The sequence below is a fragment of the Agelaius phoeniceus genome, chromosome 16, assembly GCF_051311805.1.
Source record: "Agelaius phoeniceus isolate bAgePho1 chromosome 16, bAgePho1.hap1, whole genome shotgun sequence".
In the NCBI taxonomy this organism is placed as follows: domain Eukaryota; kingdom Metazoa; phylum Chordata; class Aves; order Passeriformes; family Icteridae; genus Agelaius; species Agelaius phoeniceus.
In genome coordinates this window covers 14,417,694-14,444,042 of record NC_135280.1, presented here as the reverse complement: position 1 = coordinate 14,444,042, position 26,349 = coordinate 14,417,694, and the positions used below count along the sequence as shown (strand labels likewise).

At 64.9% G+C, this 26,349-nt stretch overlaps 2 protein-coding genes across 3 annotated transcripts in view; one reads left to right on the top strand and one right to left on the bottom strand.

Annotated features, from left to right (window-relative positions):
* LOC129127202 (mitochondrial import inner membrane translocase subunit TIM16-like) overlaps window positions 1-26,349 on the top strand; it is a 38,240-nt gene that overhangs the window by 5,588 nt on the left and 6,303 nt on the right. For both annotated transcript variants that reach the window (XM_054643674.2, XM_054643670.2), the window contains exons 6-14: window positions 473-549; window positions 2,080-2,130; window positions 9,474-9,560; window positions 9,808-9,890; window positions 25,038-25,092; window positions 25,274-25,331; window positions 25,424-25,569; window positions 25,968-26,063; window positions 26,139-26,285. In XM_054643674.2, coding sequence (XP_054499649.2) covers window positions 473-549; window positions 2,080-2,130; window positions 9,474-9,560; window positions 9,808-9,890; window positions 25,038-25,092; window positions 25,274-25,331; window positions 25,424-25,569; window positions 25,968-26,063; window positions 26,139-26,285 — 800 coding nt within the window. The remainder of the gene's footprint in view (window positions 1-472; window positions 550-2,079; window positions 2,131-9,473; window positions 9,561-9,807; window positions 9,891-25,037; window positions 25,093-25,273; window positions 25,332-25,423; window positions 25,570-25,967; window positions 26,064-26,138; window positions 26,286-26,349) is intronic.
* Window positions 15,737-22,898, bottom strand: VASN (vasorin). The gene is made up of 2 exons (XM_054643675.2): window positions 22,798-22,898; window positions 15,737-18,390 (listed from the first exon to the last, which is right to left on the bottom strand). Exon 2 carries the CDS (start codon window positions 18,378-18,380, stop codon window positions 16,371-16,373), a length of 2,010 nt encoding a protein of 669 aa, XP_054499650.2. The 5' UTR covers window positions 18,381-18,390; window positions 22,798-22,898; the 3' UTR covers window positions 15,737-16,370.

The window sequence follows — 26,349 nt, the reverse complement described above, 5'->3', positions numbered from 1 at the left end:
AGGTGGCTTTTTTGGGCAGGGCACCACAGCCCCTTGTGCCTGTGCTGCCCTGCACTCTGATGCAATGGTGTGAAACACTCTGGTACTGCCCTGGGTGTCTGCAGGAGCTCTGCTGGGGATCCCCTGGGTGACAGGTCCCTCTCTCTGCATGCCCAGGGCATGGGTGGATGTGGGTGCTTGCTGACCAGCCTTGCCCAGGCTTCAGCCACCCTGAGGAGGACAGGAGATGGGTGGCAGCATGGGTCTGTGGCTTTCCCAGGGCTCCTGATCTTTGTATCCAGCTGTCAGCAGCACAGGAACGCTCCCTGCACAGACACAGCAGTGTCCCAGTGCATCCTGCTGCCCCCAGCCCTTTGGAAAGGCCAGGTCATTTCTCCTGGGAAATATTCTGGGTGAGAGAGTGATGGCTCCTGCCCTGTCTGCAGGAGGGACCCTGCTTGATCCTGGCCCTGACTGTGCTTTATCCCCACAGTCCTGGATTCCCACGGGGACCAGCTGCAGAGCCTGACCTGGAAGCGAGATGGGCACCTCCTGGGCACCTCCTGCAAGGTGAGCAGTGCCAGGGGGCACCTCGGGGTGGCACGGCAGGGATGGGCTGGATGCATCCTGATCCTGGAGGGCACCCGTTTCACAGAACCCCAGAATGGTTTGGATTGGGAGGGACCTTAAAGCTCGTCTCGTTCCACCCCCTGCCATGGGGTGAAACCTTAGCCTGGGGTGCTCAGAGCTCCATCCAGTCTGGCCTGGAACACTTCCAAGCATGGGGAGCGTGGAGGGACGGGAAGTTTTGGGGTGGAGAAGGGCAGGAGCGGGGTCAGCGAGCCCGCGGGGAGGCGGGACGGGAGCAGCGCTAGGTGGCGCCGGCCGCTCGCTGCGGGACGCGCCGGGAACGCGCGGGGGCCGCGCCCCGCGGCGGGGCGAGCGTGCAAGGGGAGCGTGCGAGGGGAGCGTGCGAGGGGAGCGTGCAAGGGGAGTGTGCAAGGGAGTGTGCGAGGGGAGTGTGCAAAGGAGCGTGCGAGGGGAGTGTGCAAGGGAGTGTGCGAGGGGAGCGTGCAAAGGAGCGTGCGAGGGGAGCGTGCAAGGGAGTGTGCAAAGGAGTGTGTGAGGGGAGCGTGCAAAGGAGCGTGCGAGGGGAGCGTGCGAGGGGAATGTGCAAAGGAGCGTGCAAGGGAGTGTGCAAGGGAGTGTGCGAGGGGAGTGTGCAAAGGAGTGTGCAAAGGAGCGTGCAAGGGAGTGTGCGAGGGGAGCGTGCAAGGGAGTGTGCGAAGGGAGTGTGCAAAGGAGCGTGCAAGGGAGTGTGCGAGGGGAGTGTGCAAAGGAGCGTGAGAGGGGAGTGTGCAAGGGGAGTGTGCAAGCCACGAGCCCCCCAGGCCGTGCCGGAGGCCCGGCAGGCAGCTCTGAGCGCACAGCCCCAGCCCCAGGGAGAGCGAAGGGTTCGCGGGGGCAGCCCCGGGGGGAGCCCGGAGCCCGGCCCGGCGTGCAGGGATGAGGCGGAGTCCCAGCGCATGGATGGAGCCCCGTGCCCAGCGTGCGAGCCGGGCTCGGGGGTACGAGCCCAAGCCGTGCTGGCTGGGGTGTGATCTGCCCCCGTGCCCTGAGGCTCTGGCTGGGGTGTGATCTGCCCCCGTGCCCTGTGGCTCTGGCTGGCACAATGCGTGCTCCCCAAACAGCACCCTGGCAGCAGGGCTGGCACCCGGGCACCCCCTTGCTGCCTCTGTGCCCTGCCAGCCATGCCCCCTTTGGCAGAGGAGTGCCAGGCAGGAAGGGGCTCGTTCTCCTGCAGCACTGTCAGGATGGCATCTGAGGGTCAGGCTCCAGTTCTGGCCCTACTTGGGAGCCTCCCTCCTTTTCTGGGAGCAGATTTGAGTGTGTCAGGGTCCTGGTGGGGTGCTGGGGGTGCCCCCTGCCCACAATGTGGGAAGACACAGTGCAAGCCATCCATAGGGATAGGCATTGCAGGCAGGAGAGTGATGGGCAGGAAGGGGAGGGCTGCTCACTCCAGCCTTCTGCCTTTTGCATCCTGACATCCCACTGGCCCCAAGGTCCTTAACCCTCCTCTGTTTTCTTTTATCTCACCAGGACAAGAAACTGCGGATCTTTGACCCCCGAGCAGGCCCAGCTGCCTCCCAGGTATGTCCCCTCTTGGATGTGCTGCAGGCAGCCCTGCCCAGGCTGCAGGGGGGTGAGCTTTGGTCCCCCAAACCATCCCAGCCCTGGCTGGGAGATGCCAGGAGCTGAGGGCAGTCCCCTTAACCCTGGTGGGGTTCAGCAGGGGAACCCTGCCCTCCCACCAGGCCAGGGAGCTCCCCCAGTGCAGTGGCACATGCCAGGAGAGCCCTGTGCATGTGAGGGCTCTGGGCTCCTGGGCTCTGCCCTGCCCTGTGGGAGCTGGACCAAAGGCTCTTGGGCATGAGGACCCAGCAAGGGCAAGGGCTGGGCAGCTGGATCTGCACAACTCAGCAAATAACAGTGATTAGGAAATAAGGAGAGAATTTAAGCCTTGACGTCAAGTTCAAACAGCCTCTTATTAGAGGTTTCCTGTGGCTTGGGGGCTCTGGCTGCAGAAGGGGCTGGAAGCCCTTGGGAAGGAAGGGATGCAGTGGAGAGCAGGGTGAGAGGGCTGCAGTGGACTCTGTCATTCCTGCTGGTGCATCTCCTGCTGCCTGTGAAGCCAATGGCCTCTGGTGACAGTGCCCAGGCACAGTGATGGAAGGGAGCCAGAGCTCCAGGCCTGCACCAGGACTTTCCACCTGCTCCTGCACATAACCCAGGTGCTGAGTTCCCCAAAGGCCCCTGGGTGCTTCCTGCAGTACAAATGATGCCCTGACCCTTCAGGCAGCCTTATAAACACCCCACCACAAAAAATAAACACAAACCCAGCGGTGACACGTGCGGACGAGCCAGGGCAGAGTGCTCCCAGCACTCCAGCGGCCGCCACAATCCTGTCCCGCTCCAGTTGCCTCAGCATGGCTGGAAGATCCCATTCTCTACTCCAAAATTTATCCACTGCTGGCCTCAGTGTTCCCCTCCCCTCCTGGCCCCCCTCCTCCCCCTGCCAGACCTGTCGGCTTGTCTGATGGCGGAGCTGTGAGTGCGATGGGCTCGAGCCAAGTCTCCTGGGGAGGGTGGACTCTGTCTCGCTGAGCTATTAAAAATAACGTGTGAATGATGGTGGCTGTTCAAAGCAGGCAGTTCACTTCCCTCCACTGCTGTCTGATCCAGCCTGGGGCCAGCACTCTGTGTTTGCCAAGAGAAATATGCACCTTCACTGCCGCGGCCCTGCCCGGCCAGCTCGCAGTGCATGGAGATGTTTAGTCTTGGAGAAGTGCTCTGCTGAAGGGGAAAACTTTAAAATGCCATAAATCCTCTGGAAGTTTGCGCAGGGCTTGCTTAGCCAAGAAGAATAACGCTCCTGGGTTTTGTTCTTTTCTTTTTTCCCCATTGCTGGAGGGCTGGGTTGGTTGGAAAGTCTCCTTCTCCCCCTGGTTACAGACCCGGGTGATGCTGGGGCCACCGTGCAGTGCCAGCACCTCGCAGGCTCCTGGCTTTGAAGTTGCCTGGTTTTTTTGCAGAGGTGAGCTGCAGGATGGGTTTCCCAGCTGTGCTGGCCCCTGCAGCAGCGTGGGCTGGGTTTCCTCACAGCCAGCACAGGGTCCTGCTCCCGGCTCACCCTGGGCCCTGTGTGGAGCCGAGAGCCAGCCTCAGGCTGCTCCTCCGGCTGGATTTCTTAATTTGCCAAGCCTGCCTCATTAAACATTCCTTTGTTTAGAGCAAGGGAGAAGAATGAGAGGGAGCTAAAATAAGAAGCTCAGGGAGGAGTGGTTGCTCCTCCTCATACCTGATGCTCTCTCAGGTACCATGTGGCACACCCACTGAGGGTGGGTGACAAGGAGGGTGACTGGCAGGCTGCCCACACCCTGTGGCCGTATCCCCGCCAGGTCCTGACCCCCCAGTCCCAGCCACGCCCATAGCAGTTATTTTGAGCATATCCCAGCAGCGGGCAGACGAGTGTGACGCAGCATGGCCGGGGTCTGGCTGACCCCGTGGGGTGCCTGGTATGTACCCGGGGCCATGATTTCCCTTGGGAGGGCAGTGGCCTCATCCTGCTGGATCCCCATCCCTTTGCTGCAGCCCCTTTGTGAGCGTCAGGGCTGTGCTCACACCCTATTGCTGCTCTCAGTACCCTAAACTGGCAGTGGATACGCCTGGGCTGCCCTGGGTCCTGCCTTGCCACCCCGTGGGGCCACGCTCCTGCTGCTGGCTGAGTCCAGGTCCAAGCACCACTGTCCTTCCAGAGAGTTCTGTGAGTTCTGTGCTCTGCCTTAAACCCTCCCAAAGCCACGCTGCCCTGTCCTCCCCTCCCACAGGGCGGTGGTCGCCCTCCTCGCCTGACCCTCCCCCGGAAGCGAGTCATGTCCTCTCCCTTGGCTGTGGCCCTGCCGGGGCTCAGTGTCGCTGGTCCTGCCCTCACCCTCCTGTAATCCCCGTGCAAATCCCTCCAAAGGTCCCTCCCGTGTCCCCCCGGGTCCTGCCCGTGGTGGGACAGGGGACACAAGGCTGGGCAGGGAAGCTCCATACCCATACCTACCCAGCTCATGCCTCAGGTGGGTCTCCAGCAGTGTAGGGCAATGATTCAGATATGCCCTGGGCGACTAAGGCAGCATCTCCGTTTGCCCACACCCTCCCCTGGGTACAGAGCCCATGGGCCACGTCCTGCTGCCCCCAGGCTGCTGCGAGGGGCTGTGTGTGCATCTGGCCAGCACCTGGGACAGGCCTGGGACAGGCGCCGTCCGTGTGGAGCTGCGGGGCAGCCGCTGAGTGGGATGAGAGGAGCCGGCTCCGTTCTCACGAGAAACTTCCTCCGCCGGCGTTTGGGCAGGGCCGGGGGCGAGGGAACGGCCCCGCTGCGCACCGGGCCAGCGCCGCCCCGCTCGCCTCGGAATGAGCTGCGCTAATGAGCGGGGCCGGGGCAGAGGGCGCCCGGGGACAGCTGGGACAGTGTCCCTGGGGGCTGGCCCCGCCGGGGGTTTGTCCCCCCGGCTCGCAGGCTGTGCCGGGGGCTGAGTTCAGTGATGGGCAGCAGCCCAATCACAGCCCAAGCACAGCCGGGGATGTCCCAGCCCTGCTCAAGGTTCCGGGGGCAAGAGGGACTCCAGGCCCTGTCCCAGACCATGGCCACCATCCCATGGAGTGCATCAGCTGTGCCCCAGTGGGAGATAATGCCATGGAGGGGGTTCCTGGGGGCAGCGTGGCCGTGGTGGCAAGGTGATGCTGTGGCGGGGTGGAGATCCAGGTTTGGGGTCCAGATCTCTGAGAACATGTCACCTCTGCCCAGGATCCAGCTGTCAGCCCAGGGCTGGCTGGGGACTCCTTGTCATCATCAGGGAGGTGCATCAGGACGTAGAGAGACTCCAGCCTTCCTCCCACTGCCCCATCATCACAGCATCCCACGCTGGGGTCACCCCGGGGGTACCTGACTCCCAGCCTCGGCAGCAGCTTCCTCCGGGCTGGGGGAAGGTCCACAGCATCCCACATTCCCAAGGAGACCGTGGGAAGCTATGAAAAAGTTGGCCTGACTCTGGGCAGCCTATTTATAGCAGCGCACGCTCGGCGCTCTCATGCTTCTGTTCCCCAGCGTGGCTGCACGGGACTGTTTATATTTCCTCTGCTCCGCTTCCCCCTCGGCCGTCCTTCCCAGGAATGCTGCTTGGTATGGCAGACATGGGGAAGTCGAGGAGGATCTGGAACGAGCCAGAAGCATCTCAGGAGATGTGGGTGTGTGGTGGCACTGGCTCGCCCTGGCCTTGGTGCCCATCCCTCCCACTGGGAATGGCAGCTGAGGCCCACACAGGTTGGCATCTCCATTACTGGGGCTCCTCAAGGTATTTCAGACCTGGGACTCCTGGCTGAGGCTGCTCTCCAGAGGGCAGAGGTGTTTTGGGATTTGATGGCGTCATAGCAGAGCTTGTGGGGCTGGTGGCTGCAGGAAGAGGGGAGAGGCAGCAGAAGAGGGCTGGCTGCTGGCTGCTGCAGCCTGCCCACCCCCCTGGCCAGCGAGTTCTCCTCTCCTTCCTGGGGAGGGAGGTCCTGCTCCCATCCCAGCCTCGTGGGGTCTGTGCTCACTGGGAGCCCACCCACCTTCCTGCCCTTGCTGGGCCCACAGCATCCTCTGGGACATGGCCTTGGCCTCTCCAAGGATGGAGCTGGTGGTGGGGGGAGAGGCAGAGCCTGGTGGTGCCCAGTTCCCCAGGGCACAGGGGCCTCACAGCAATGCTGCCCTGGCCAGTGGGATTGGGGAAGCTGGATTGGGCAGCAGGGGACTTGTCCTGGTCCCTGCCCAGTGTGACACACACACAGCACACACCTGGCAGAGAGCAGGCCCAGTGCTGGCAGTGTGATGGCTGCTGGAGCAACCCCACAGCTCTGTGGGATCCCTGCACTCCCCTGGGGCAGGTAACAGCTCCTGGTCTCCTTGAGCTCCGGGCAGGGACCAGGAGTGGGGCTGGCCTGGGAGAGGCTGCTCTGTTCTCCTGGTTACCTCTGGAGTAACTGGGATTTGGCAAGGGAAGGAGATCACTCACATTCTTGTTCGGAGAGGAGGATTCGGTGCGTGGTTAACCCTTTCAGCTCCCGGGAAGCCATTCCTCCTGCTGCCCACAGCCTCGTGGGTGTGCAAGGAGCAGCAGCTTCCCCAAGTGCATGGACCCGGGATGGGTGTCTGTCCCCAGAGTCCCCCACAGCGCCCTGGCCAGGGGAGACCCCTCCTGCCCTGGCACCCCCTGGCAAAGGGGCAGCTCAGCCTGGCACTGGTGCCTCCTGTGCCCACGCAGGTCCCAGATCCCGCTGCTGGGGTTGCTTCCCACGGGGATCAGATGTCCGTGGGCTGTTAGCCATGCTCATGGGCTGTTAGCCACGGGCAGGGCTGAGCTGTCCCAGCCCTGCCAGCCACGGGGGCTCTGCCAAGAGCAGAGCTTTGACCCCCTCCCCCGGCCACCTCCCGCCCGTCCAGCCCCAGGGCTCTGCCCCAGGCTCCCATCTCCGGCTCTCCCTGCCCTGCATCCGGCTCAGGGTGACGGCTCCCGGGGAAACAGGGATCGCCTGGGAGCCGGAGCAGCCTTGGCTTTGTGTGGGGCTCTCCCAGGCAGCCGCGGAGCCGGAGCGGCCGCTCCCTACGGGCAGCTGTTCCCAGCTCCCCGACCCCGCGCATCGCTGCCAACAGCTGCGTCCGACACGCCGGCCCTGGGCCCCCGCAGCCCGGGGCTGCACCGGGAGAAGGGCTGGGGACCCCCACTGAAACCAGCAGCAACCTCACCCCAGCCTGCCTAGGAGGGATCGGTTGAGACTGGGAGAGGGACGGTGCTGGAAACTCTCCCCATGCAGCCGATCTGGCTCCGAGGAGCGGGCACAGGCTCCCCCCAGCCTGGGCTGCCCAAAACCGGCAGGGCTGGATCCGTGCAATGAGCAGGAGGAGTCTGGGCACTGGCAGGGAGCTGGGAGGCTACCTTGGATCCCCACTGGCCCAGAGCTGGTGGGCTCCTTGCAGCCTGCCAGGGGGACAAGGCACAGGAGGGACACCCGTCCCTTGGGCTGTGGATGTTCCCTGCTCCAGGGGCTCCAGCATCACTCTGGGAACGGTGCCAGGGTCTCTGCCCAGCTCTGCCAGCCCCAGGGGTCCACAGCAGCCCCACGGGTGCCCCCGGGCTGAGCCACACCAGCGTCCACCCTCAGTGCCAGGTCACACCGCCCCGTCCCTGCCAAGACCCTCTGCACCGGGGGAGCTGCTGTCCGCACGCTCACCTCTGGCAACATCTGCACAGGCTGAGCACGGAGCAGCCCAGCCTCCCGCATACTTGCTGCCATACGTACAGCTCAGCCGGGATGGAACTAATGCAGAAAACATGGCCCTGCAGCCGGGGGGCTGGGAGCACCCTGCCCTCCCCGGCCCTGCCTCCGCCAGGGGCTGCCACCACCGCCAGGGGCTCCGGGGCACCCGCGGGACCCGCGGAGCCGGCGACGTCAGTCGGTTATGGGATCTGCAGATGTTGAGCCGCACGGCTCAGGTGCAGAAGTGCTCTCCTGGCTGACGCGCGGGCTGGCCCCAGCTCCTGGAGTTTCCATCCCTCTTGGCAGCGATCCTGGGACACGTTCCCTTCTCCAGGTCCTTTCCCTGCTGGGTCCATTGCCAGCGTGCTGGCGCTGGGGGCCAGGCCCCTCCTGCCCCACATCCTGGCCCTGAGGCTGGGAGCTCCGGGCTGGGCTCGGCCAGCGCTGCCTCTTCCAAGGGAGCCGTGTTTGTGCTGGCAGGGCAGCTGCCGTGATGGAGCCAGGGCACGACGGCCTTGGCACCGTGTGCGTGCTCCCACCCTGGCTCTCTCCAGAGAGTGGCATCTCTGTGGGGCTGGAGGCTGCTCCAGCAGAGCTTCTCCAGTGAGGTGTGACCTCTCCATGGCCCCTCTCTGGCTGCTGCGGTGGCAGAGCCTCACTGGTGGTCACAGTGTGGTCGTGGCCAGTGGTCACAGTGCTCACACCAAGGGGGACACAGCTCATGGCTCCTCCCCACCCCTCCTGCCCCCACGCCCGGTGCCCGTGCCCTGTGCAGAGGTCCCGGAAGCGCTGTGCCAGGTTTGGCTCTGGCAGAGCCCTGCACTTTCCCTGCCAGCTCCAAACTCGTTAGCAGCCAGTTCTTGGCGCTGCTCAATGAGAGCGAGGGGCTGTGAGTGCTGCCTGTGCCGCGGGCCAGGGCTGCCTGCAGCTCCCACTGGGGTGCCTGAACCGCAGGGCCCATCTGGGCACCACATGCGAGCAGGGAAACACCCACTGACAGCCCCTCCCATCCTCAGCAGGACCAGGATGGGGACAGGATGTGGGCTGGGGGTCCCACCCCCACAGGGAGCCAGGGGAGAGGTGAATCAGGGTGCAGGGGATCAGAGCAGTGTGGTGAATGTGGCCAGGCTCAGTTTGCCATGTTTCAGTAGCATCCGGGCACACACGGGGCACCCAGCTCCAGGAGCCAGGATTCAGCATGGATAAAGAGCCCAGGGATGCAGCCAGGGAAGTAAGTCCCTCTGTCATCATCGCCATGGCAGAGCCTCCTCTTGTGTCTGTGGCACGGAGCAGCTTCCTCGCAGCACTCTGTCCCCCTCGCCCGGGTGACCTGGTGTGGGGAGAGCCCTGGGGACACGGGAGCCATCATCACACTCACCTTACCTGCTCCCACCCTCCACTCCTGGCTGGGAGCTGGGCCAGCTGCTCCACAAGGCAACCACGCTGGCATGGGGGCAGTCAGGGCTGTCACTGCTTGCAGGCTGTCCCCACAGCACTGTCCCCAGGGCAGCTCTCAGCAGAGCCAGCACTCGCTCCACGTGCTCAGCCCCAGGGCAGTTCACAAGCACGGCTGGTGAAACACACGTCCCCTCAGCGTGTCCAGCAAGGCTGGCAGCAGTTCTGACAGCCCTGTCTCCTGTGCCTTGCAGAGTGTCCTGGGACACGACAACAACAAGGACTCCCGGCTGCTCTGGATGGGCTCCAGCGATTGCCTCATCTCCGTGGGGTTCAGCCAGGTACAGTCCCTGCCAGGAAGGTGGCCCTGGCACCTCTGGGATGTTCCAGCCCTACTCCCTGTGGCTGCTGTGCCAAAGCACCCCAGGTGCTTTTTGGGTGGCCTGTCCCCCGTGAGAGCAGGAGGTCCCCTCGCCAGGTGCCCTGGCCCTCGCTGGGGTGGTGGAAGGTGGCTGGGGAAGGTGGTGGCTCCATGGAGCCATCCAGGCAGCCCCAGTGCCCACTGATGCTGTGTCTGTGTCCCTGCAGATGCGGGAGCGGGAGGTGAAGCTGTGGGACACGCGGAGGCTCAGCGGGGCGACGCTCACCATGGCACTGGACACCTCACCTGGGTAGGGAATGGGGACTCAGCATGGGCTGGGAGGGTGAGCAGTGGAAATGTCCTGGTCAGGGACCCATCAGGAGTGTGGTGGTGGAGCAGGAGCTGGCAGAGAGCTCTTGGAACCAGCAGCACTCAGCCACACAAGGCTGTGGACAAAGCCGGGGACTGTGCAGCCGCATTCTCATCACCATTTGGGGGAGATGAGAGGCAGAGGCAGGGCTGGCGAGGGCAGAGGTGTTCTGTAGTGCCGTGGTGGGTGGTGGCGCTGCTGGGGACAGTGTCTGAGGTGGCTGCTGGCCGGGTGGGCTTGTGCACTGGGGCAGCACCACAAGATGCTGCAGACGAGTGCATCCCTTTGGCGCTGCTGGAGCGGCTCAGCCCTGGCCTCCCGCTCCTGCCGTGCTTTGTGCCGCGGTGCCTCCCGCTCCTGCCGTGCTTTGTGCCGCGGTGCCTGCCCAGCCGTGGCCAGCCCCGCTCACCGGGCAGCCCCGGGAAGTGGAGAAGGAGCCTTGGCTGTGTAAGGGGTCAGCGCCCCCTGTCACGGGGAGCGGCCAAGGATGGGAAGCCTCCAGCTAGAGCCGGCCTGGCCTCTCCCACGCTGCCCAGCGAGCTGGCCTGGCGTCACCATGGGGCAAGGAAATGGGAGGAGGAGGAGGCTGTGCCTTCAGGGTGATGGGGCTGGGGGCACAGTTGTTGGGGTGCACTGGAGGCCACCAGCTCTTCCCAGGGCTGCAGGCAAAGCCCTGGGACCCTCTCTGTGTGCCCTGCTGGCTCCATGACGGGCGGGATGCTGGGGCAGGCTGGGGGGTCAGGGCCAATCCAGGGCCTCTGTGAGGGGCTGAGTGTGCTGTGACAGCCCCTTGGCTGCCCTGCCAGCATTCCCACAGCGCTGTCAGCTCCAGGGCACTGCTGGGGGCAGCCAGGACAGACAGGAGGGGAGAGGAGAGGACCTGCCCTGGGCACAGTGGGGTGAGGTTGGTGTGGAGAGGCTGCCTGAGCATCCCTCAGCCTCCTGCCAGCTGCCGGGGGAGCAGCTCCCAGCTCTCCTGCTCAGCAGCTCTGCCAGTTCAGTGAGCAAAGGCCATCATCATCATCATCATCAGTGTCCAGTGAACGCTCTCAGGGGAGGCTGGGGCTGCTGCAGGGGGACACCTTGGGATCCATTATTGCTCTTGGCGGAGAATCCAGTGGGAATTACCCCGAATCCTCGCCGGGCCGGGGCGAGCCAGCCGGGTAAATGGGATGCAGGCGCTGCTGTGCTCGGCCCCCTCAGCACAGGCTGCAGTTATTTTGGCTGCCGGGTTTATCGGCTCAGGAATGCGGCTGGCGGGCGCTGCCTGCGCGTCACGCCGGGGCCCTCCGGCCCGCGGCTGCGTGCGGGGCCAGCCGAGAGGGGCTGGGGGTGGCGGGGGCGAGCGGAGACCCCCCCTTGGTGCTGGGGAGGTGCTGCTTTTAGGCAGCCGCGCCGGGGCCACCGCGCTTCCAGCCCCAAGCGCTGCCGCCTGTAAATCTGGCGGGGATGACAAATGGCGGAGGGGGATTTGGGCTGGCTCCCGGCGGAGGTGCCGAGCGGGGGCCGTGCTCCCCCTCCGGCAGAGCCATCCCGAGCACGGCCGCGACACTGCGGAGCCGCGGCAGGGGCACGGGGTGGATGCTCTTGGGGTCACCAGATCACCAGATGTGCTCGGGGCAGAACTGGAACTGGGGGGCAGGGACTGAGCCCCGGGGATGGCGGAGCAGCAGCGGGGCTGGCTGTTGTGATATGTGTTTGATCATTTATAACACTGTGGATCTCCGTGGTGCCCAGTGCGGGGCACGGACACTGCTGGGCAGTGCAGCGGTGCCGGCCGGGCCGGGAGCGGGGCGTGGGGAGCTGCAGCAGCAGCAGCAGCAGCTCGTTGAAGCTCTTTGAGGAAGCAATCAGTGGGCGGGCAGGAAACTCATACCACTCATTACTGACGCCAGGCCGGCAGGAAGGGGAGTCCGCATCCCCACCGCATCCCCACCGCATCCCCACCGCGCCCGCCGAGCCGGCACCGCGCGTCCCCATGGCACCCCAAAGCAGGGCCACGGCGTGCCCCAAGGTGGGGGACACCCCCAGTGTGCTCACGCCAACACCCCCGGTGTGCCCACAACAACACCAAACCCTCCAGGCTGATTGTGGCCTATCCAGCATCCCTGAAAGAAGGCAGAGAATGGGAGGCACCAGCCCCATGGACCTCCACATCAGCATGTGCCTTTTGGGGGTTCTCTTTCCCAAATCCTGAGCAGGTGAGATATTTCTGACCACACAAATATCATTTTCAAAGCATGTCAGGGCCATGCTTAAGAGCTGACCCCACCAATTCCCAGACCCTGAGGGAACAGGAGGTGAGAGGTGTGGGTGGCCATGGCCCCTCTCCACATCCTGGTCCTCAATGTGCCACCCTTGGGTACCTGCTGTTCCTTCAGCTCGGGTTTTGTCCCCGCCTGGCCCCCTTTAATTAGATCAAGGAGCAGCAGGGCAGGAGCCAGGAAGGGGCCTCTCAATAGGTTATTGTTGCCCTAAATTGTAACCAGCACCAGCGGGGTTGGGTTACCAGCTCCAACTTGGGGTCACCGACCAGACCCTGCTGCCGCACGCCCGGCAGGCAGCACAGCACTGCCTGGGGACGGTGCTGTCACCACCATGGTGACAGGAGAACAGCGCCTTCCTCGCATCACTGCTTCTTTCAATGTCCTGAAAACGTCTCCAGGGAGGCTGGGGTGCCACGGCCGGCTCAGGGCTAGGGCTGGATCAGTAGGGATGAGATCTGGGGTCAGCAGAGGTCCCCGTGGCGTGTTCCAGCAGTGGGCATGTCCCTGCAGGGCAGGATGGTGGTGGGGCTGAGGGATGGGGACAGCTGGATCCCCACCACACTTCATGGTGCAAAGTCTGACAGAGCTGGGAGGTGCTGGAGCTGGGACCTGTCTGCAGCAGGGAGTTGGCACAGCAGGATGTTTGTGGAGGGATTTGGGGCTGTTTGGCTCCCCAGGGCTGGAGGAGGACATGGAGGGGCCCAGGTGGTTCCCTGAGGGCACTGTCCAGGGGGAGCTCAGTCCCTAACACCCACTCTCTGCCAAAGCCTGTGACTGAGCCAGCTCCTGGGGCCAGGCTTGCAGCCCTGGCATCTCCCAGCACCAGGGCACCCAACCCCACCAAGGCACATGTTCCCACTGTCACCCTGCCACCTCTCCCCAGATACCAGCTGGAATGGGACCTGCTCTTGCCCTGCCTGACACCCTCTGCACTGCTCTTTCCTGGGGCTTAGAAGCCATTTTGGGTCATGGTAGGTGAAAAAACCCACCCCAGCAGGAAGAACCCTGAGCAGGACAGGTCCATTGCTGTCCCCATCCCCCTGCAGATCCCAGAGATGCCTGGGTTGACACGTGCTTGCCATCAGTGGGAAAGGGGTTTGTCCTGCCCTAGCTTGGCTGCCACCCTCAGACACAAGGAAGGGGAGAGGCCACCCCACCCCATCAGGTGTCACCCCAGTGGGACCCATCCCCACGGGCAGCCACATGAAGGGGTTAAGGCAGGGCAACCACCCAGCCCATGTGGCCTGTCCCGTAATTCCACTGGGTAAAAATAGCCCAGCGCTGGGGCGGGATGGCAGCGCCCAAATCACTCCCAGATGAGCCACAGCCTCAGTGGCCACACGGTGCTCCTGGCCTCCTCAGCTCTGCAGGAGGATGATGAGCTCCAAAGCTCTTCCTGGCAGCACTGGGCTCTGTGTGATGGGCACACGCCTGTCCTCCCCCCAGAGATTGGGCATCCAGACCCCTGGCACTGAGCCATGACCCCTCAGGGCTCTGCTCCAGACCTGGGGACCTGGGGGACCCAGGGGACCTCTCTTTGGTTTCCATGGGGCCATGCCTGGGACTAGGGGTGATTTTTGGGAGACCAGAGCCCTCCAGCCCTGCCACGTCAGGGTGCAGGCAGGATCTGTCCCGGTGAAGCCGGCGGCTCCTCCCGTTGTGGCTCCCTGCCGAGCCCCCATCCTGCCGGTGGCTCTGGCCGGGGCTGTTGCTCACCGGCCCCGCCGGATCGCACAGAGAGAGAGATTTTTTTTGGGTCCAATTCAGGGGGTTTTGCAATCCTTGTCGGCGCTGATTCAGCTCGCAGGAATTAGCAGCGCCGCACGATGTGCCGCTCTTGGAGCGGCTCTTGGCGTGCGGCGGGGCTGGCAGTGGCCAGGGGAATTTTGTGCTGGGATTCAGGAAGCCACAGGGGCTGGACAGCCCCACTTTGGGCACTGCTGCTCTCCCGCAGGGCTGCCCGGGTGCAGACGTGGGTGTGGGCCAAGCCCCGTCCTGGCTGCAGTGTCCCCATCACCTCCGAGCCCTGCTGTCCCCCTTGTGCAGCTGGCACCCCAAAATCTTAGTCTCAGGGTGTCCCAGGGGTGCTGCACCTGCCAAAGCTGAACCCTAACTTTGCTTCTGCCCCCCTGGCATCTCCACTGGAGCTCCCTCACTCTGGAGCTGCTGGAAACCCCTCCAGAGCAATGGGATCAGCTGAGCAGCCAAGGGGTCCCCAGCACACGCTTGGTATTGGGGGGGCTCCCCTGCAAACCTTTGGCTACTAGGTTTGCTACTAGCTACTTGCAAGTGGGGAAATCGGCTTCGTTAGGGGAAGGGCACATCATGGAGGCAAAGGAGGGGGGAAGTGAGGGGCCAGGAGGGGCTGGAGGGCTCCCGAGGCCGGGGACACGCCAGGGGCTGTGGCGGCGGCCGGCCAGGGGCACCCGGCGCGAGGCCGCGGCTCCGCCAGGGACTTTTCTTCTCTCCTCCTCGCGAGGCTGGAAAATATACAAAGCTCGCAGTGAAAATATTTACACAGCAGCAATTTTGGGAGGAATTTGGGATGTTAATTTGAAAAATCTGTGGGGAGAGGACCACAATGGGCCCTTTGAGCGGGCGAGCGTGGCCATCGCAGCGAGCCGCCCGCGCCGGCGAGGGGCCCCTCCTGCCGCTGCGCCGGCCCTAATGGGAGCCAGCCCTGCCGGAAGCCCACCTGGGAGCCGGGGGGCTGCGCCAGACGGCCCCGCCGACGCCCCGCGCCCCTAATTGCATCCAGAGCCGCTCCCTGCCCCGGGCGAGCGGCACCGAGGGGCCGGGGGTCAGGGCCGTGCCCTGCGGCGGAGCGGCCGGCCCGGAGCGCACGGCGGTGACCCTCGGCTGCAGCCCCGCGCTGTGCTCATTCTCTCCAAATCAAACATACCTCGGCGGGCAGGGCCCCAACCTGGAAAATTCCAGCCCGAAAGATAAAGGATTGGAAAACGATTAAAACCAGAGGGTTGGAGCAGAAACCATTTGGCAGCGGGAACCTGCCGAGCGTCGGCTCCCAGCCCACCCCGTGCACAAAACCGGCTGTTCTGGGGCCGGGCAGCGGGGGCTCTGGCGGCGGCCCCCGGCCTGGGGGGCCACGCAGGCTGACACTTGTCACGGGCGATTTGGGGGTCCCGGTGCCGCCGCGGTTGACGTCAGGAGGTTGGGCTGGGCTGTTTGTCCCGCAGCTGGCCCCGCAGCCATCTGGCAGGCGGGGAGGGATGAAGTAAGGCTGGATGATGCGCAGGGCAGGGGCTGATTTGAACCCCGTGGCCTCTGTTTTGGGAACACCTCCTCAGCGCCCGAGGTGGGGGGCAGCACCCTAGGGGTAAAAACGCCCAGAGTCGGGAAAACTCCCCCCTCCCTTGCCCTGACTCATCCCGGTGCTCGCCAACAACAACGGGAGGACACGGCTGACCTTCCCGCTCCTCTGCAGGGGACACGCCACACTGCCCACACCCCTGCCTGTGACGGGCAGTGCCTGCCGAGCTACTCAGGGCTGCACAGAACTTTTCGTTGTTGTTATTTTAATTTGGGGTTGTATTTTTTTACAAAAAGACACCCTTCTGATCTGCCTTACAAAAGAGATGTACACAAAGCTGTACTAAAAAAAGTTTTCCCAGAAGAAATGGGAAATAACGATGTATAAATATTCTCTCTGAGTTCTTAAAGCTTCAATTCCCGGTTTGCCTGCTCGGCACTTCCTTTGGCCCGGGGGGTCCCGAGGGTCCCAGCACCTCGGCCGGGCCGTATTGCTCACATCAGCTTCCAGGGAGTTGAGTCACGGGCCGTGCTCCACTGAAGGACCCTTGTTACCAGCACGTGGGCGTCCCTCAGCCCAGTCACAGCAGCTTTCTCTTTAGCAGGAGCTCAAAAAAGCCCCCCAACCCCCAAATTAACCCCCCCTTCTCTTCTGCTGCGCACTTTCTAGGTAGAGTCACAGAAATCAAGGCACAGAGCAGTAAAATTCATGTCTCCTCCCGAAGCATGGCAGCCTCTCGGAAATTGCACGTTGTGGGATGGGGGGGGGTTTCTGCCTCAGTTCAGTCAGCTCCTTGGCAATCTGTATCCCAGAGGAACATGGCCAGGTGCTGCCTCTGGAGCTCAGCCCTCCTGTGTCCAAGGCTCTGGAAGCCCTGTGGGTTCAGAAGTAGGAGGGTTTGAGCCCCGGGGTGTTGTTGTTGCTGGGGTAGTGGGACTGCATGAGCGGCACCTCGCACTCAGAGCCGCCAGAAAGCATGGCTGCCTCTGGCACCTTGCAGCCGTGGCTGCTCAAATCCCCGTTTTCCAGGCAGGCTTTCACCCCTTCCAGCTCCAGCGGGCCGGTGTCCACCCCAGCGCTGGCGGGTGCCTTGGCGCGGCGGTGCCGGCAGTAGTACATGGCGGCCGTGACCACCACCAGCAGCAGCAGCATGGCAGCCAGCGCAGGGACTAGGATCAGGGCGAGGTTGGGGTCCTGGCTCTGGGTGACAGGGGAGTGCTGCTGCAGGCTGAGGGGCAGGGTGTGTGCCTCGGCACAGTGCTCCTCCTTGGGGGCCTCCCCCAGCGCCCCGATGCAGACGCGGTAGGTGCAGTTGGGTTTCAGCGCCCGCACCGTGTACTCGGAGAGCGAGGCCGGCAGGCGCAGCATCACCGCCCGCTTGTCCGGCCCCGACAGGTTCCGGTAGCTCAGGCGGATTCCCTTCAGCTGCGCCTTGGACTGGATGTAGCTGTGCAGGTCCACTTTGAGGGAGGTGCTGCCCACCTGGGCGATGCTGACCTGCTGTGCAGGTGGCAGGGCCGGCGTGCCCGGGGCTGCCGTCGTTCCCCTCGCCTCCACCTCGCAGTACACGCCAGCAAAGCCTGCGGGGCACAGGCACTCCAGGAGGTTCTGGGCACCCAGGTGGCAGGTGCCGCCGTTCAGACACGTGCGGGGGGGACAGATGGGCACTGGGGGGCTGGTGGGGGCCGGGGCGCCGCGGAAGGGCACCAGGGTGGAGCTGCCCTGGGGCTCTCTGGGCCTCGGGGTGGGTGCAGCGGTGCTGGGGGGCGGCGGCGGGCGGTGGGTGCTGGGCAGCGGCGTGGGCGGTGGCAGCGTGGTGGTGCGGGCTGTGGTGGGTGTGGGGGTGGTGGTGGGGCAGCCAAAGTCGGTGTACTGCAGGTGGTGGAGGAGCTTGCCGGAGTTCTTGGGGGGGAAGTGGCAGCGCGTCTCCTCGGGGCGCCGCAGCACCACGCCACTGGTGTTCACCCACTGCACCAGCCAGCTCATCTGGCAGATACAGTTGAAGGGGTTGCCGGCAGCCGTCACGGCCCGCAGCCTGGGGAAGAAGCCGGAGAAATCCCGGGGGATGGTGTTGATGTTGAGGTTGCTGATGTCCAGCTCCTGGAGGTTGTGGAGGCTCTGGAAGTCCTCAGCTGGCAGCTGGGAGATGCGGGCGTTGCCGGCCAGGCTGAGCCTGGTGAGGCTGCCCAGGCGCCGCAGCACGGCCGGGACGCGCTCCAGCAGGTTGTCAGAGATGTCCAGCTCGTGGAGGTTGTTTTGGACCTGGAAGAGCTCCTCGTTTAAGCTCGTCAGGCCCAGCCCTGCGATCTTCAGGGACTCAATGCTGACGGCATGGAAAGCCCCTGGTGCAATGGCAGGGATCTTGTTCCAGCTGATGTCCAGCAGCAGGAGGTTGGGCAGGTCAAGGGGGGGCACAGCCCTGAGCTGGTTGTTCTGCAGCTTTAGCTCCAGCAGATTCTCCAGCGTGTCAAAGGCAGCAGCGTGGATGTGCTGGATCCTGTTCCTCTGCAGGTAGAGCCGTTCCAGCAGCCGCAGCCCATGGAAGGTCTCATTGGTGATCTCCTGCAGCTGGTTGGAGGACAGGTCCAAGTTGACGAGCTCCGTCAGGGGCTGGAAGATGTTTCTCTGGATGCTGGTGATCTTGTTTTGTGAGAGGTCCAGGAGCTGGAGGGCAGGCAGCCCTGCAAAGCTGTCCTCACTGAGCGTTGTGATGCCATTCTCAAAGACATAGAGGGAGAGGGTGCTGGGGGGCAGCCCCTGGGGCACCGTCTGGCCCCGCCTGGCTGCACACAGGATGGTCTTGGGGTCATGGCACTGGCAGCCTGCAGGACATGCCCTGGCCAGCTCCCCACGGGCCAAGAGGAGCAGGGTGCAAAGGATCAGCTGCTTCATGGTGTCAGCTCTGCGGAGAGACAAGCGCAGCCAGGGTGAGGGGATGGGCCCTGCTGCAGGGTACCCAGGGCTGGCAGGGGCACCTCTGAACCCTGCTCAGCCTCCAGGGCTGCCCACCCCAGCTCCATGCTCCCCCCCCTCCCAGACCCCCAGGATTTGGGGATGTGGTACCTTTGCACACCCCAGGCTCTACCACGAGACACGTCCCACTGTTATTGGGGCTGTCTTCGGTGGAGCACCGAGACCTTTCCCAGTACTCATGAGGGCCCCAACCTCCCCAGCTGCTCAGCAGGGTGCAAATCAAACACAGGGGATGTGGAGAATCAGAGCACCGGGAAGGGGTGGGAGCCTGGCCGGCCTCCCCTGCATAGAGCTCAGCTTAACCCTTTGCTTGTGCTGCCATCACAGCAGCTGCACCCTCAGGGGCTGCTCCTGCCCGGATCACCAGCAACAGCAGCCCCTCTTGGGGACAGGGGCACACAGTGTGGGGCTGGAGGAGCCATTTGTGTCCCCACAGAGTCCAGGGGCTCATTCAGCCCCACCCAGCCCCTGTCCCCACAGGTCACCTTGCTGTTCCCCTCTCTGTTAAACTCCAGGGACTCAGCACCGTGGGCTGTGTCCCTGTCCCTTGAGGGCTGGGTCAGCAGGGATGGAGAGAGGAGGCTCTGGGGTGACCAAGGCTGTAACCACCCCAACCCCAGCTCCCCATGGATGCCCTGCCCAATATCATAGCCTCTGTCTGTGTCCCAAAGAGCTCTTCTCTCAGCCCCATCTTTCAGCCCCTTTAATGACACTGGGCTGGGCCAGAGACTCACAGTCTCCAGCCACTCCATTTCAGGGTCAGGGGGAGGTGGCAGAGTGGGATCCCTGGGCAAGGAAGAGGCGAACCCTTCCCCAGCCCCATCTGTTGCCACCTCCCCCGTGCTCAGAGCTGTCGGAGCTCCAGGCAAACGCCCCCCCCGTGGCTCGCAAGGGGCCCCCGCTGTGTGTGGGGGGCTGCAGGTCACAGAGCAGCACGTGCCGCCTGCCCCGGCCCCGTCAGCAGTGCAGGGACAACACATCCTGAGCCAGGAGGGGCTGGAGCCGTGTTGTGTCCTCTTGCCGCCCTGCCGGGGGGTTGGACAGGGTTAACACGCAGCCAGCTCTGTCTTCGCCTCTTCCCGAGCCGCCCCCCCTAGGGTGGGGTGAGCCCACGGCTGGGCAGGGTCACCACAAGCGCCTGAGTCACTTGGCCTGGCCGGCCCTGCCCTGACACGACCTGTGCCGTCAGCCCCTGACACTGGGGAGGAGCTGTGCCACATCCCAGAGGTCACTGTCACCCAGGGGTCACCATCACTGCATCCCCTCCCCAGCAAGCCCAGCTCAGCCCCCAGCCCCCTCACCAGTGTCAGCTGCCCCTGCACTCCACATCACAGTCAGGCTGCCAGCAGAGTTAAAAGCACAACATGGAGACCCTTTGAAGAGCTGTTTGGGGCAGACCCAGCGCACCTCGAGGTGGCTCCAGCATCCAGAGCGTGCTGGCTGGTGGGAGAAACCTGGGTGCAGGGTGCTGGCGTGCCGGCGGTGCCACGGCCGTGCCAGCCCGCCCGGGTGGGCAGCGCCGGAGCGGGGCCAGGCCTGCGGGATGCTGGCGAGGCCGGGGCTGGTTTTGCAATGCCAGGGTCGGGTTTCGCTGACGTGTCCCGTGCTGCAACCAGCTGCTGACTCCAAGTCTCTCTCGTCCCTTTAATTACGCTGGCATTTCCTCCCCGTCTGCCAGGCTCCCCGCTCCGGGCAGGTTCGGCCAGCCCGGCCACGGCCGCGCATCCGCGCCTGGCCACGAGCGCCGGGCAGGGCCCCGCAGCCTCCGCCACCGCCCCTCGGCATCGCCCGCTCCGCCGGCACACGCCGACATCCCGTCCGCGCCCCGCCTCCCGGCACGATGCTGCTCCGAGGCAGAGAGGAGTTCCCGCAGCCCGGCACAGCCCCAGGAACGGGGGGCAGGGGAACAGCCTCCCCAGGTCCTGGCAGGGTCCCCAAGGGCGGAGAGGGGGCCCCGTTTCTGCTGGAGGTGTTGGGGCCGCCCTGCCAGCGGCCTGCTGCTGCCTTGGCTGGGCTCCCCCGCGCCTGCACCGCAGATATTTGCCGAATTATTCATATTTTCCGGCTGCGGGGAGGATCTGGGCTCAGATTCCCCCAGTCCCGGCTCAGCCTTTCCCTGCCAGCCTGCTGGGGTGGGAGTGCCGTGTCACCCCCGTTCCCCGCCTGCAGCCCCCCGGGCTGGGCCATCGCGCTGCCCGCCCAGGGCTGGCACTCGGCAGGGATGCCCTGCTTTGCACCCGCCTCCTGTTTTTAAGGACGAGGCCACGTCCTTGTGCTGCAGGGTGACACCTGTGCAGGACAGGCTGGAGGAGCTGCAGAGTTCTGCCATTCCCCTCTGCTTGGGGACCTCAGGGAAGCAGGCACAGCCGGGATGTTCCTTCCCGCACCGGCAAGCGCAGACAAACAAAGCCAGCGTTGTTGCCGGCCCGTGGGCTGCCACCTTGGACGGTGGCACCAGAGCAGGAAGGACGGGGGCCCTGCAGTGTGCGGTGACAGGGGGGTGACACGGTGCCTCTGCCAGGCGGGATGCAGACGCCGCTGCCCTGCCTCACACCCCTCAAAACAAGGCGATGTCAGCACGTGCCCCCTCCCCGAGCCAGCCGGGGGATGTGCAGGATTAAACCCTTAATCCTCCTCCCCTTCAACCGACCGTGCGCCGCCGCAGCTCCCACCTCCTCCCGCTCCCCTCCCTATTTAATTAAAGTTTCCGCAGCAGCCCCGCAGGAATGCAGGCCTGGTTATTGCATTCCCCGAGCGCTCGCCAGCCCCTCCATCCCGCTCCTGCCCCTTTGACCCGGCCGCGCTCCCCATCTCAGGTGCCGGCAAGGAGAAAAACCAGCAGAGCCGCTTTGCCGTCAGCCAAAGCGCCTCGGGAGGAGCCGGAACGCCGGCGGAGGGTGGGAGGAGGCCGGGGATGGTGCCACGCGTGGCCCGGGCGGCACGGGCAGATTCCTCCGCAGTGACTGGGGCGGCCGCGGCTGTCCCCGAGCGCTTCCTCGTGCCGCGTCCCGCCGGCAGAGCCAGCCGGGCAGGCAGCGCTTGCGTCAGGGCCACCCGGCCGGGCTCGGCGTGGCGCGGGGGAAAACAGTAATTAGTGTCATCCCTGATGGCGGCACTGCCCAGGCCGTGTGGGCAGCCGCACAGCTGGGTCAGGGCAGTCCGGCCGCACCAGCCCCAGCAGGGTGAGACCCGTGGGCGTGGGGCACACTGGCAAGGGGAGCTGTATGGGGGGACATTACTGGGCGTTTGGCTGGGAAGAGTCTCAGAACTGGAGCATCTCTGCTGGCAAGTGTTGGCTCCTGTGGCCGTTGCCAGGCTGGGAGGGAGCCAGGCATGGAAAGGGACATTTACCGCACGGTGGCCCAAAGAGGTGACACCCAAAGACAAAGAGGTGACACCCAAAGAGGGTGACAGGCGCCAGCACCCTCCGAACTCACACCAGGTGGCAATGAAGTGTGTGGGGAGCTGGCGGCAGGAGAAGCAGTGGGGTATCCCTGCCTCCCGGTGCCAGGCTGGCCAGTGGCCCTGCTGGCACCCATCCCTCTGTGCCAGCCAGAGGAAAACCCTTGTCAGCACTTCATGGGGACCCGCAGCAGGTCAGTGACCCAGGACAGCAGCCCCTGAGGACAAGCAGAACAAGGGCAGCCAAACCCCACCCCAGCCAAGCCCTCCACTGAGGAGGGTGGTGGTGGACACTGCTGCCAGCAGCTCCCACCTCTGCCTGACCCCAGCAGGAGAGCCCAGCCGTCACATCTGCTGGGACAGAGCAAGCATGGGATGGACCCAAGACCATGCCGGTCCTGTGTGGGTTTGGAGCGCTTCACTGCCACTCGGCCATGCCGGATGGAGCCGTGCTCCATGTCAGCCCCGAGTACATCCCTCCCCTTGCCTGCGATGGATGTAGCGCCAGACCAGGATCCCAGGGCCAGACCCCAGCACATCCCGTGACAAAACAGGCACAGGCAGGGACAGGGAAGCGAGAGCCCTCCATGAACCCCTGTCCCAGCCCTCTGCAGTGCCACCGCCCCAGCCCAGCCGAGGCCCTACCATCAGCCGGGGAAGGGGCCAGCCGGATGCCCCTGGCTCAGCTGAGGCCTCACAGGGAGCAGGGCATGCCGACCCTCGGCCGAGCCCCAGTGACACCCTGTCACTCTGGGTGCCCAGGCCACACCAGGCGTCCCACGGCCTGGCCCGGGCCCACCAGGGCCCCCCGGCCCCACCGCCCCCTGAGCCCGCGGATGCCCGGCAGAGCCCCCTCCCGCCCGTGGGCTGCCGCCCCACAGAGCCCCGGTGGCCGTGGGGAGGGCTCGGGCGGTGCGGCGGCCGCGGGACTCACCGTGGCGGGCGGTGCGGGGCCGTGCGGGGCGGGCGGTCAGTCCATGGCGGCAGCGCAGCGGCGGCCGGGCGAGCGCTTCCCTCTCTGGCGGCGCCGGGCGCGGGGGGGCGGCATTTAAACCAAGGGGGCGGGGCCTGTCCTCCCGCCGGGCGCCCATTGGCTGAGAGCACGGAGGGGGTGGGGCGGGGCACGGCCTCCACGGAGGCTCCGCCCCCGCTCACCTGGGGCCCGACGGGGGCGGCACCGCGGGGACCCCCGGGAGCCCCGGGAGCCCCGAGCCGCGGGGACATCCAGGACCGCGGGGACCCCCGGGACATCCAGCACCTCCGGGACCCTGGAGTCACAGGGACCCCCGGGACATCCAGCACCTCTGGGACCTTACAGCCATGGGGACCGCGGGGACATCCAGCACCTCTGGGACCCTCGAGTCACAGGGATCATCGGGACCCCAGAGGCACAATGTCCCCAGGACATTCAGGACCTCTGAGTCACAGGGACCCCCTGGACCCCCAGGACCTCTCGGACCTTAGAGTCACAGGGACCCAGGGGATATCCAGGATCTCTGATTCACAGGGACCCCTGGGATACCCAGGACATCTGGGACCTCAGAGTGACAGGGACCATGGGGGTACCCAGGACCTTTGAGTCACAGCAGCCCCCAGCATCTCCAGGACTTCTGGGACCTGGGAGTCACAAGGATTCCAGAGGCCTCCACAGGGACCTCCAGACCCCCTGACCTCACAGGGACATTGAGATTTCAGGAGCCTCCAGAGTCACAAGGACGTCTGGGACCCCTTGGGAACTCCATGTGACCTCAGGGCTTCCCAGAGTCACAAGGATCCCCAGGACCCACAGGACCTTTGGAAGCTCCCAGACCTTCCAAACACCCCAGGGCCCCCCAGTACCTTCAGCATCCCTAGGGCTGGGGTCTCTGGGACCCCGGCACTCCTGGTGTGTGCACACACAGGTATAGGGCTAGATGCAGGTACAGGTATCTCCCTTGTATCCCCAGCACCCATGGGACCCCTGGCAACCCTGGTAACAAAAAAGGCTGTGTTGGGTGTCCTTGGCATCCCCAGGGACCCCCATACCCAGTGTGCCCAGGGTAACCAGGGACTCTGGCACCAATGAGCCCCAATACCCTGGGGTCCCAATCCCTCCATGCCCCTGGTGTCCAGAGCTCCTGCCACCATGTGCCAGGGGACAGGGGGAGAGTGGGTGGCCCTTGCAGGGCGGTCCCATGCCCCTGTGACAGCAGAGCAATGCTCCCTGTTTGGCATGGTGAGGGTGGCATGGGTTGGGCTGGGACAACCAGGCACTCAGGGTGCCCTTGTCCCAGACCTGCACCACTGTGGTGGTGGCAGTGCTGGTGACTGGGGTGACAGCAGGGCAGGGGACCCCGGTGCCTGCCCCAGGCATCCTGGCAGTGTTTGCCTAGGTTGTGCCAACAGTCCTGGGGCAGGAGCATGCCATACCAGCTATCCTTCATGGCATGGGATGGCATGGAGCAGCTCCCTCCCCTTGGCACAGCCACAGAAACATCAACCGAAAGTGATAGATTGTCCCTTTGGTCTCTGCCCGCGGCGCTCCCTCCTCCACCCCTGCCAGGGAGGGCACAGAGCGTCCCTGTGCTCCTGTCACCGCTGTCCCCTCCTGCCACCGAGTATTCCCTGTGGTCCCCTCCTGCCACCGAGCGTCCCCCCCCGGCCATGGAGCACCCCGGCTGCGGTGTGGGACAAGGGGCAGGACAGGGAGCAGGGACACGCTCCAGCTGGCACAGCCGGCCTGCAGGGCACTCCCGGGGCTGCCGGTGCCGGGTGAGGCTGGCGGTGAGCCGGGAGTGCCACACGCCCGCCCTGAACTGGCCCAGCCGGCCCAGCCGCCCTCGGGGCCACCCCGCGGGTGCCAGAGGCTTCCCCGGCTGCCATGGCCGGGCACAGGGAGCAGGGCAGGGAGCAGGATGCCCCACGGCTGTGCAGCTGGGGCTGGAAGCAGGTGGCAGTGACATCCTGCTGCCAAGCTGTCAGCACAGGCTGGGACAGCGAGGGTTGTACCCCCTGGCACGGCGCTGCTCTGCCATCACAGCACAGCCTTATCCTGCCCCACGCTGCCCCTGGATGGGGTTTGGGGTGTGCACCAGTAGGGGAACAGGATCCAGCCCCACATCCATGGGGGTGCTGTGCCCATGGGGGTGCTGTGGCCATGGGGGCCCCTGGCTCAGCACCCCCCTTCCTTTGCAGGGTCACCATCCCGCTCTACGACGCCGACACGGGGCTGCTGGTGCTGGCAGGGAAGGTGAGGTGCCATAACTGGGGGGTGCAGGGAGGCACTGGGGGGACAGGAGGATGCAGGGGGTGTAGTGAGGTGCAGCTTGGTACATCTGGGTGCACCAGTGGAGTACAGGAGGTTGCATGTGGTGCAGCAGGGTGTTTCCTACAGCCCTGTTCATTCCCTGTCCCCACCACCTCTCTTCCAGGGAGAAAACCTCCTCTACTGCTTCGAGGTGGCCCCCACGCAGCCAGCACTCACCCAGGGTAAGCAGGTCCCCTCCCACCCATATCTCCCCCAGAGGGGGGCTCACTGCTGCCTGGCCACCCAGCCCAGGGCCACCCTGCCTGTCCCACAGTGAACCAGTGCAGGACAGAGGGCAGCACACGGGGCCTGGGGGCCGTGCCACGCCTGGCCCTGGATGTCATGGCCTGCGAGGTGCTCCGTGTCCTGCAGCTCACGGACACCGCCCTCGTCCCCGTCAGCTACCTGGTACCACGCAAGGTAAGGGGGCCCTGGGGGTGGCACTGCCTCATGGGTGCCTGGTGACACCTCCCCAGCACTGGGTGACAAAAAGGACCTAGCTGCAGGGAGACCCCAGTCCCCAGCCTGGGGGGAGCAGGAGAGGAGGTCAAACTTGGATGCTGGTGGTGGGTTGCAGAGTCTTGGTGCTGGATTTGGGGATTTGGGTGCTGCATGCAGGATTGGGGTGCTGGAGAGTGGCTGCTGACAGCTGGGTGCCACCTGCTGGGTGCTGTTGGGCAGTGGGTGCTGGGCACTTCAAGCAGCTGAAGTTTGGGTGCTGGAAGTGTCTGGGTGTGCCCAGGGGTGCCCCACCTGCAGCAGGACAGAGGCTGTGGGATTTTGGGAACACCCATCTCACCCCATCCCCTCTCCCCCAGTCTGTCCAGGAGTTCCACGAGGATCTGTTCCCTGACTGCACAGGGATGCTGCCAGCCACCAATGCCCAAGGCTGGTGGGCAGGGGACAGCCAGCAGGTCAGTGTCATCCAGAGGGGCGTCCTTGCTGGTGGCATTGCCACTGCCCCATGCTCACCATTGTGCTCGGTGCAGGTGGGGAGGGTGAGCCTGCACCCTGCACGGAGACCCACAGAGACCTTCACATCCCCCATCATTGCTGGCACTGTCCCCACCAACGCCGGCCACACAGACACCGACACCGGCCACACCGACGCTGACCACACCGACGCTGACCAGAGTGTGAGCATGGGGTGCTGGAAAAATGCACTGAGTGCTGAAGGGGAGGGTCCCTGCTGCCCTCATC

Bases quoted from the DNA above. Each gene is read 5' to 3' on its own strand.
- VASN (XM_054643675.2), bottom strand. From the start codon at position 18,380: ATGAAGCAGCTGATCCTTTGCACCCTGCTCCTCTTGGCCCGTGGGGAG.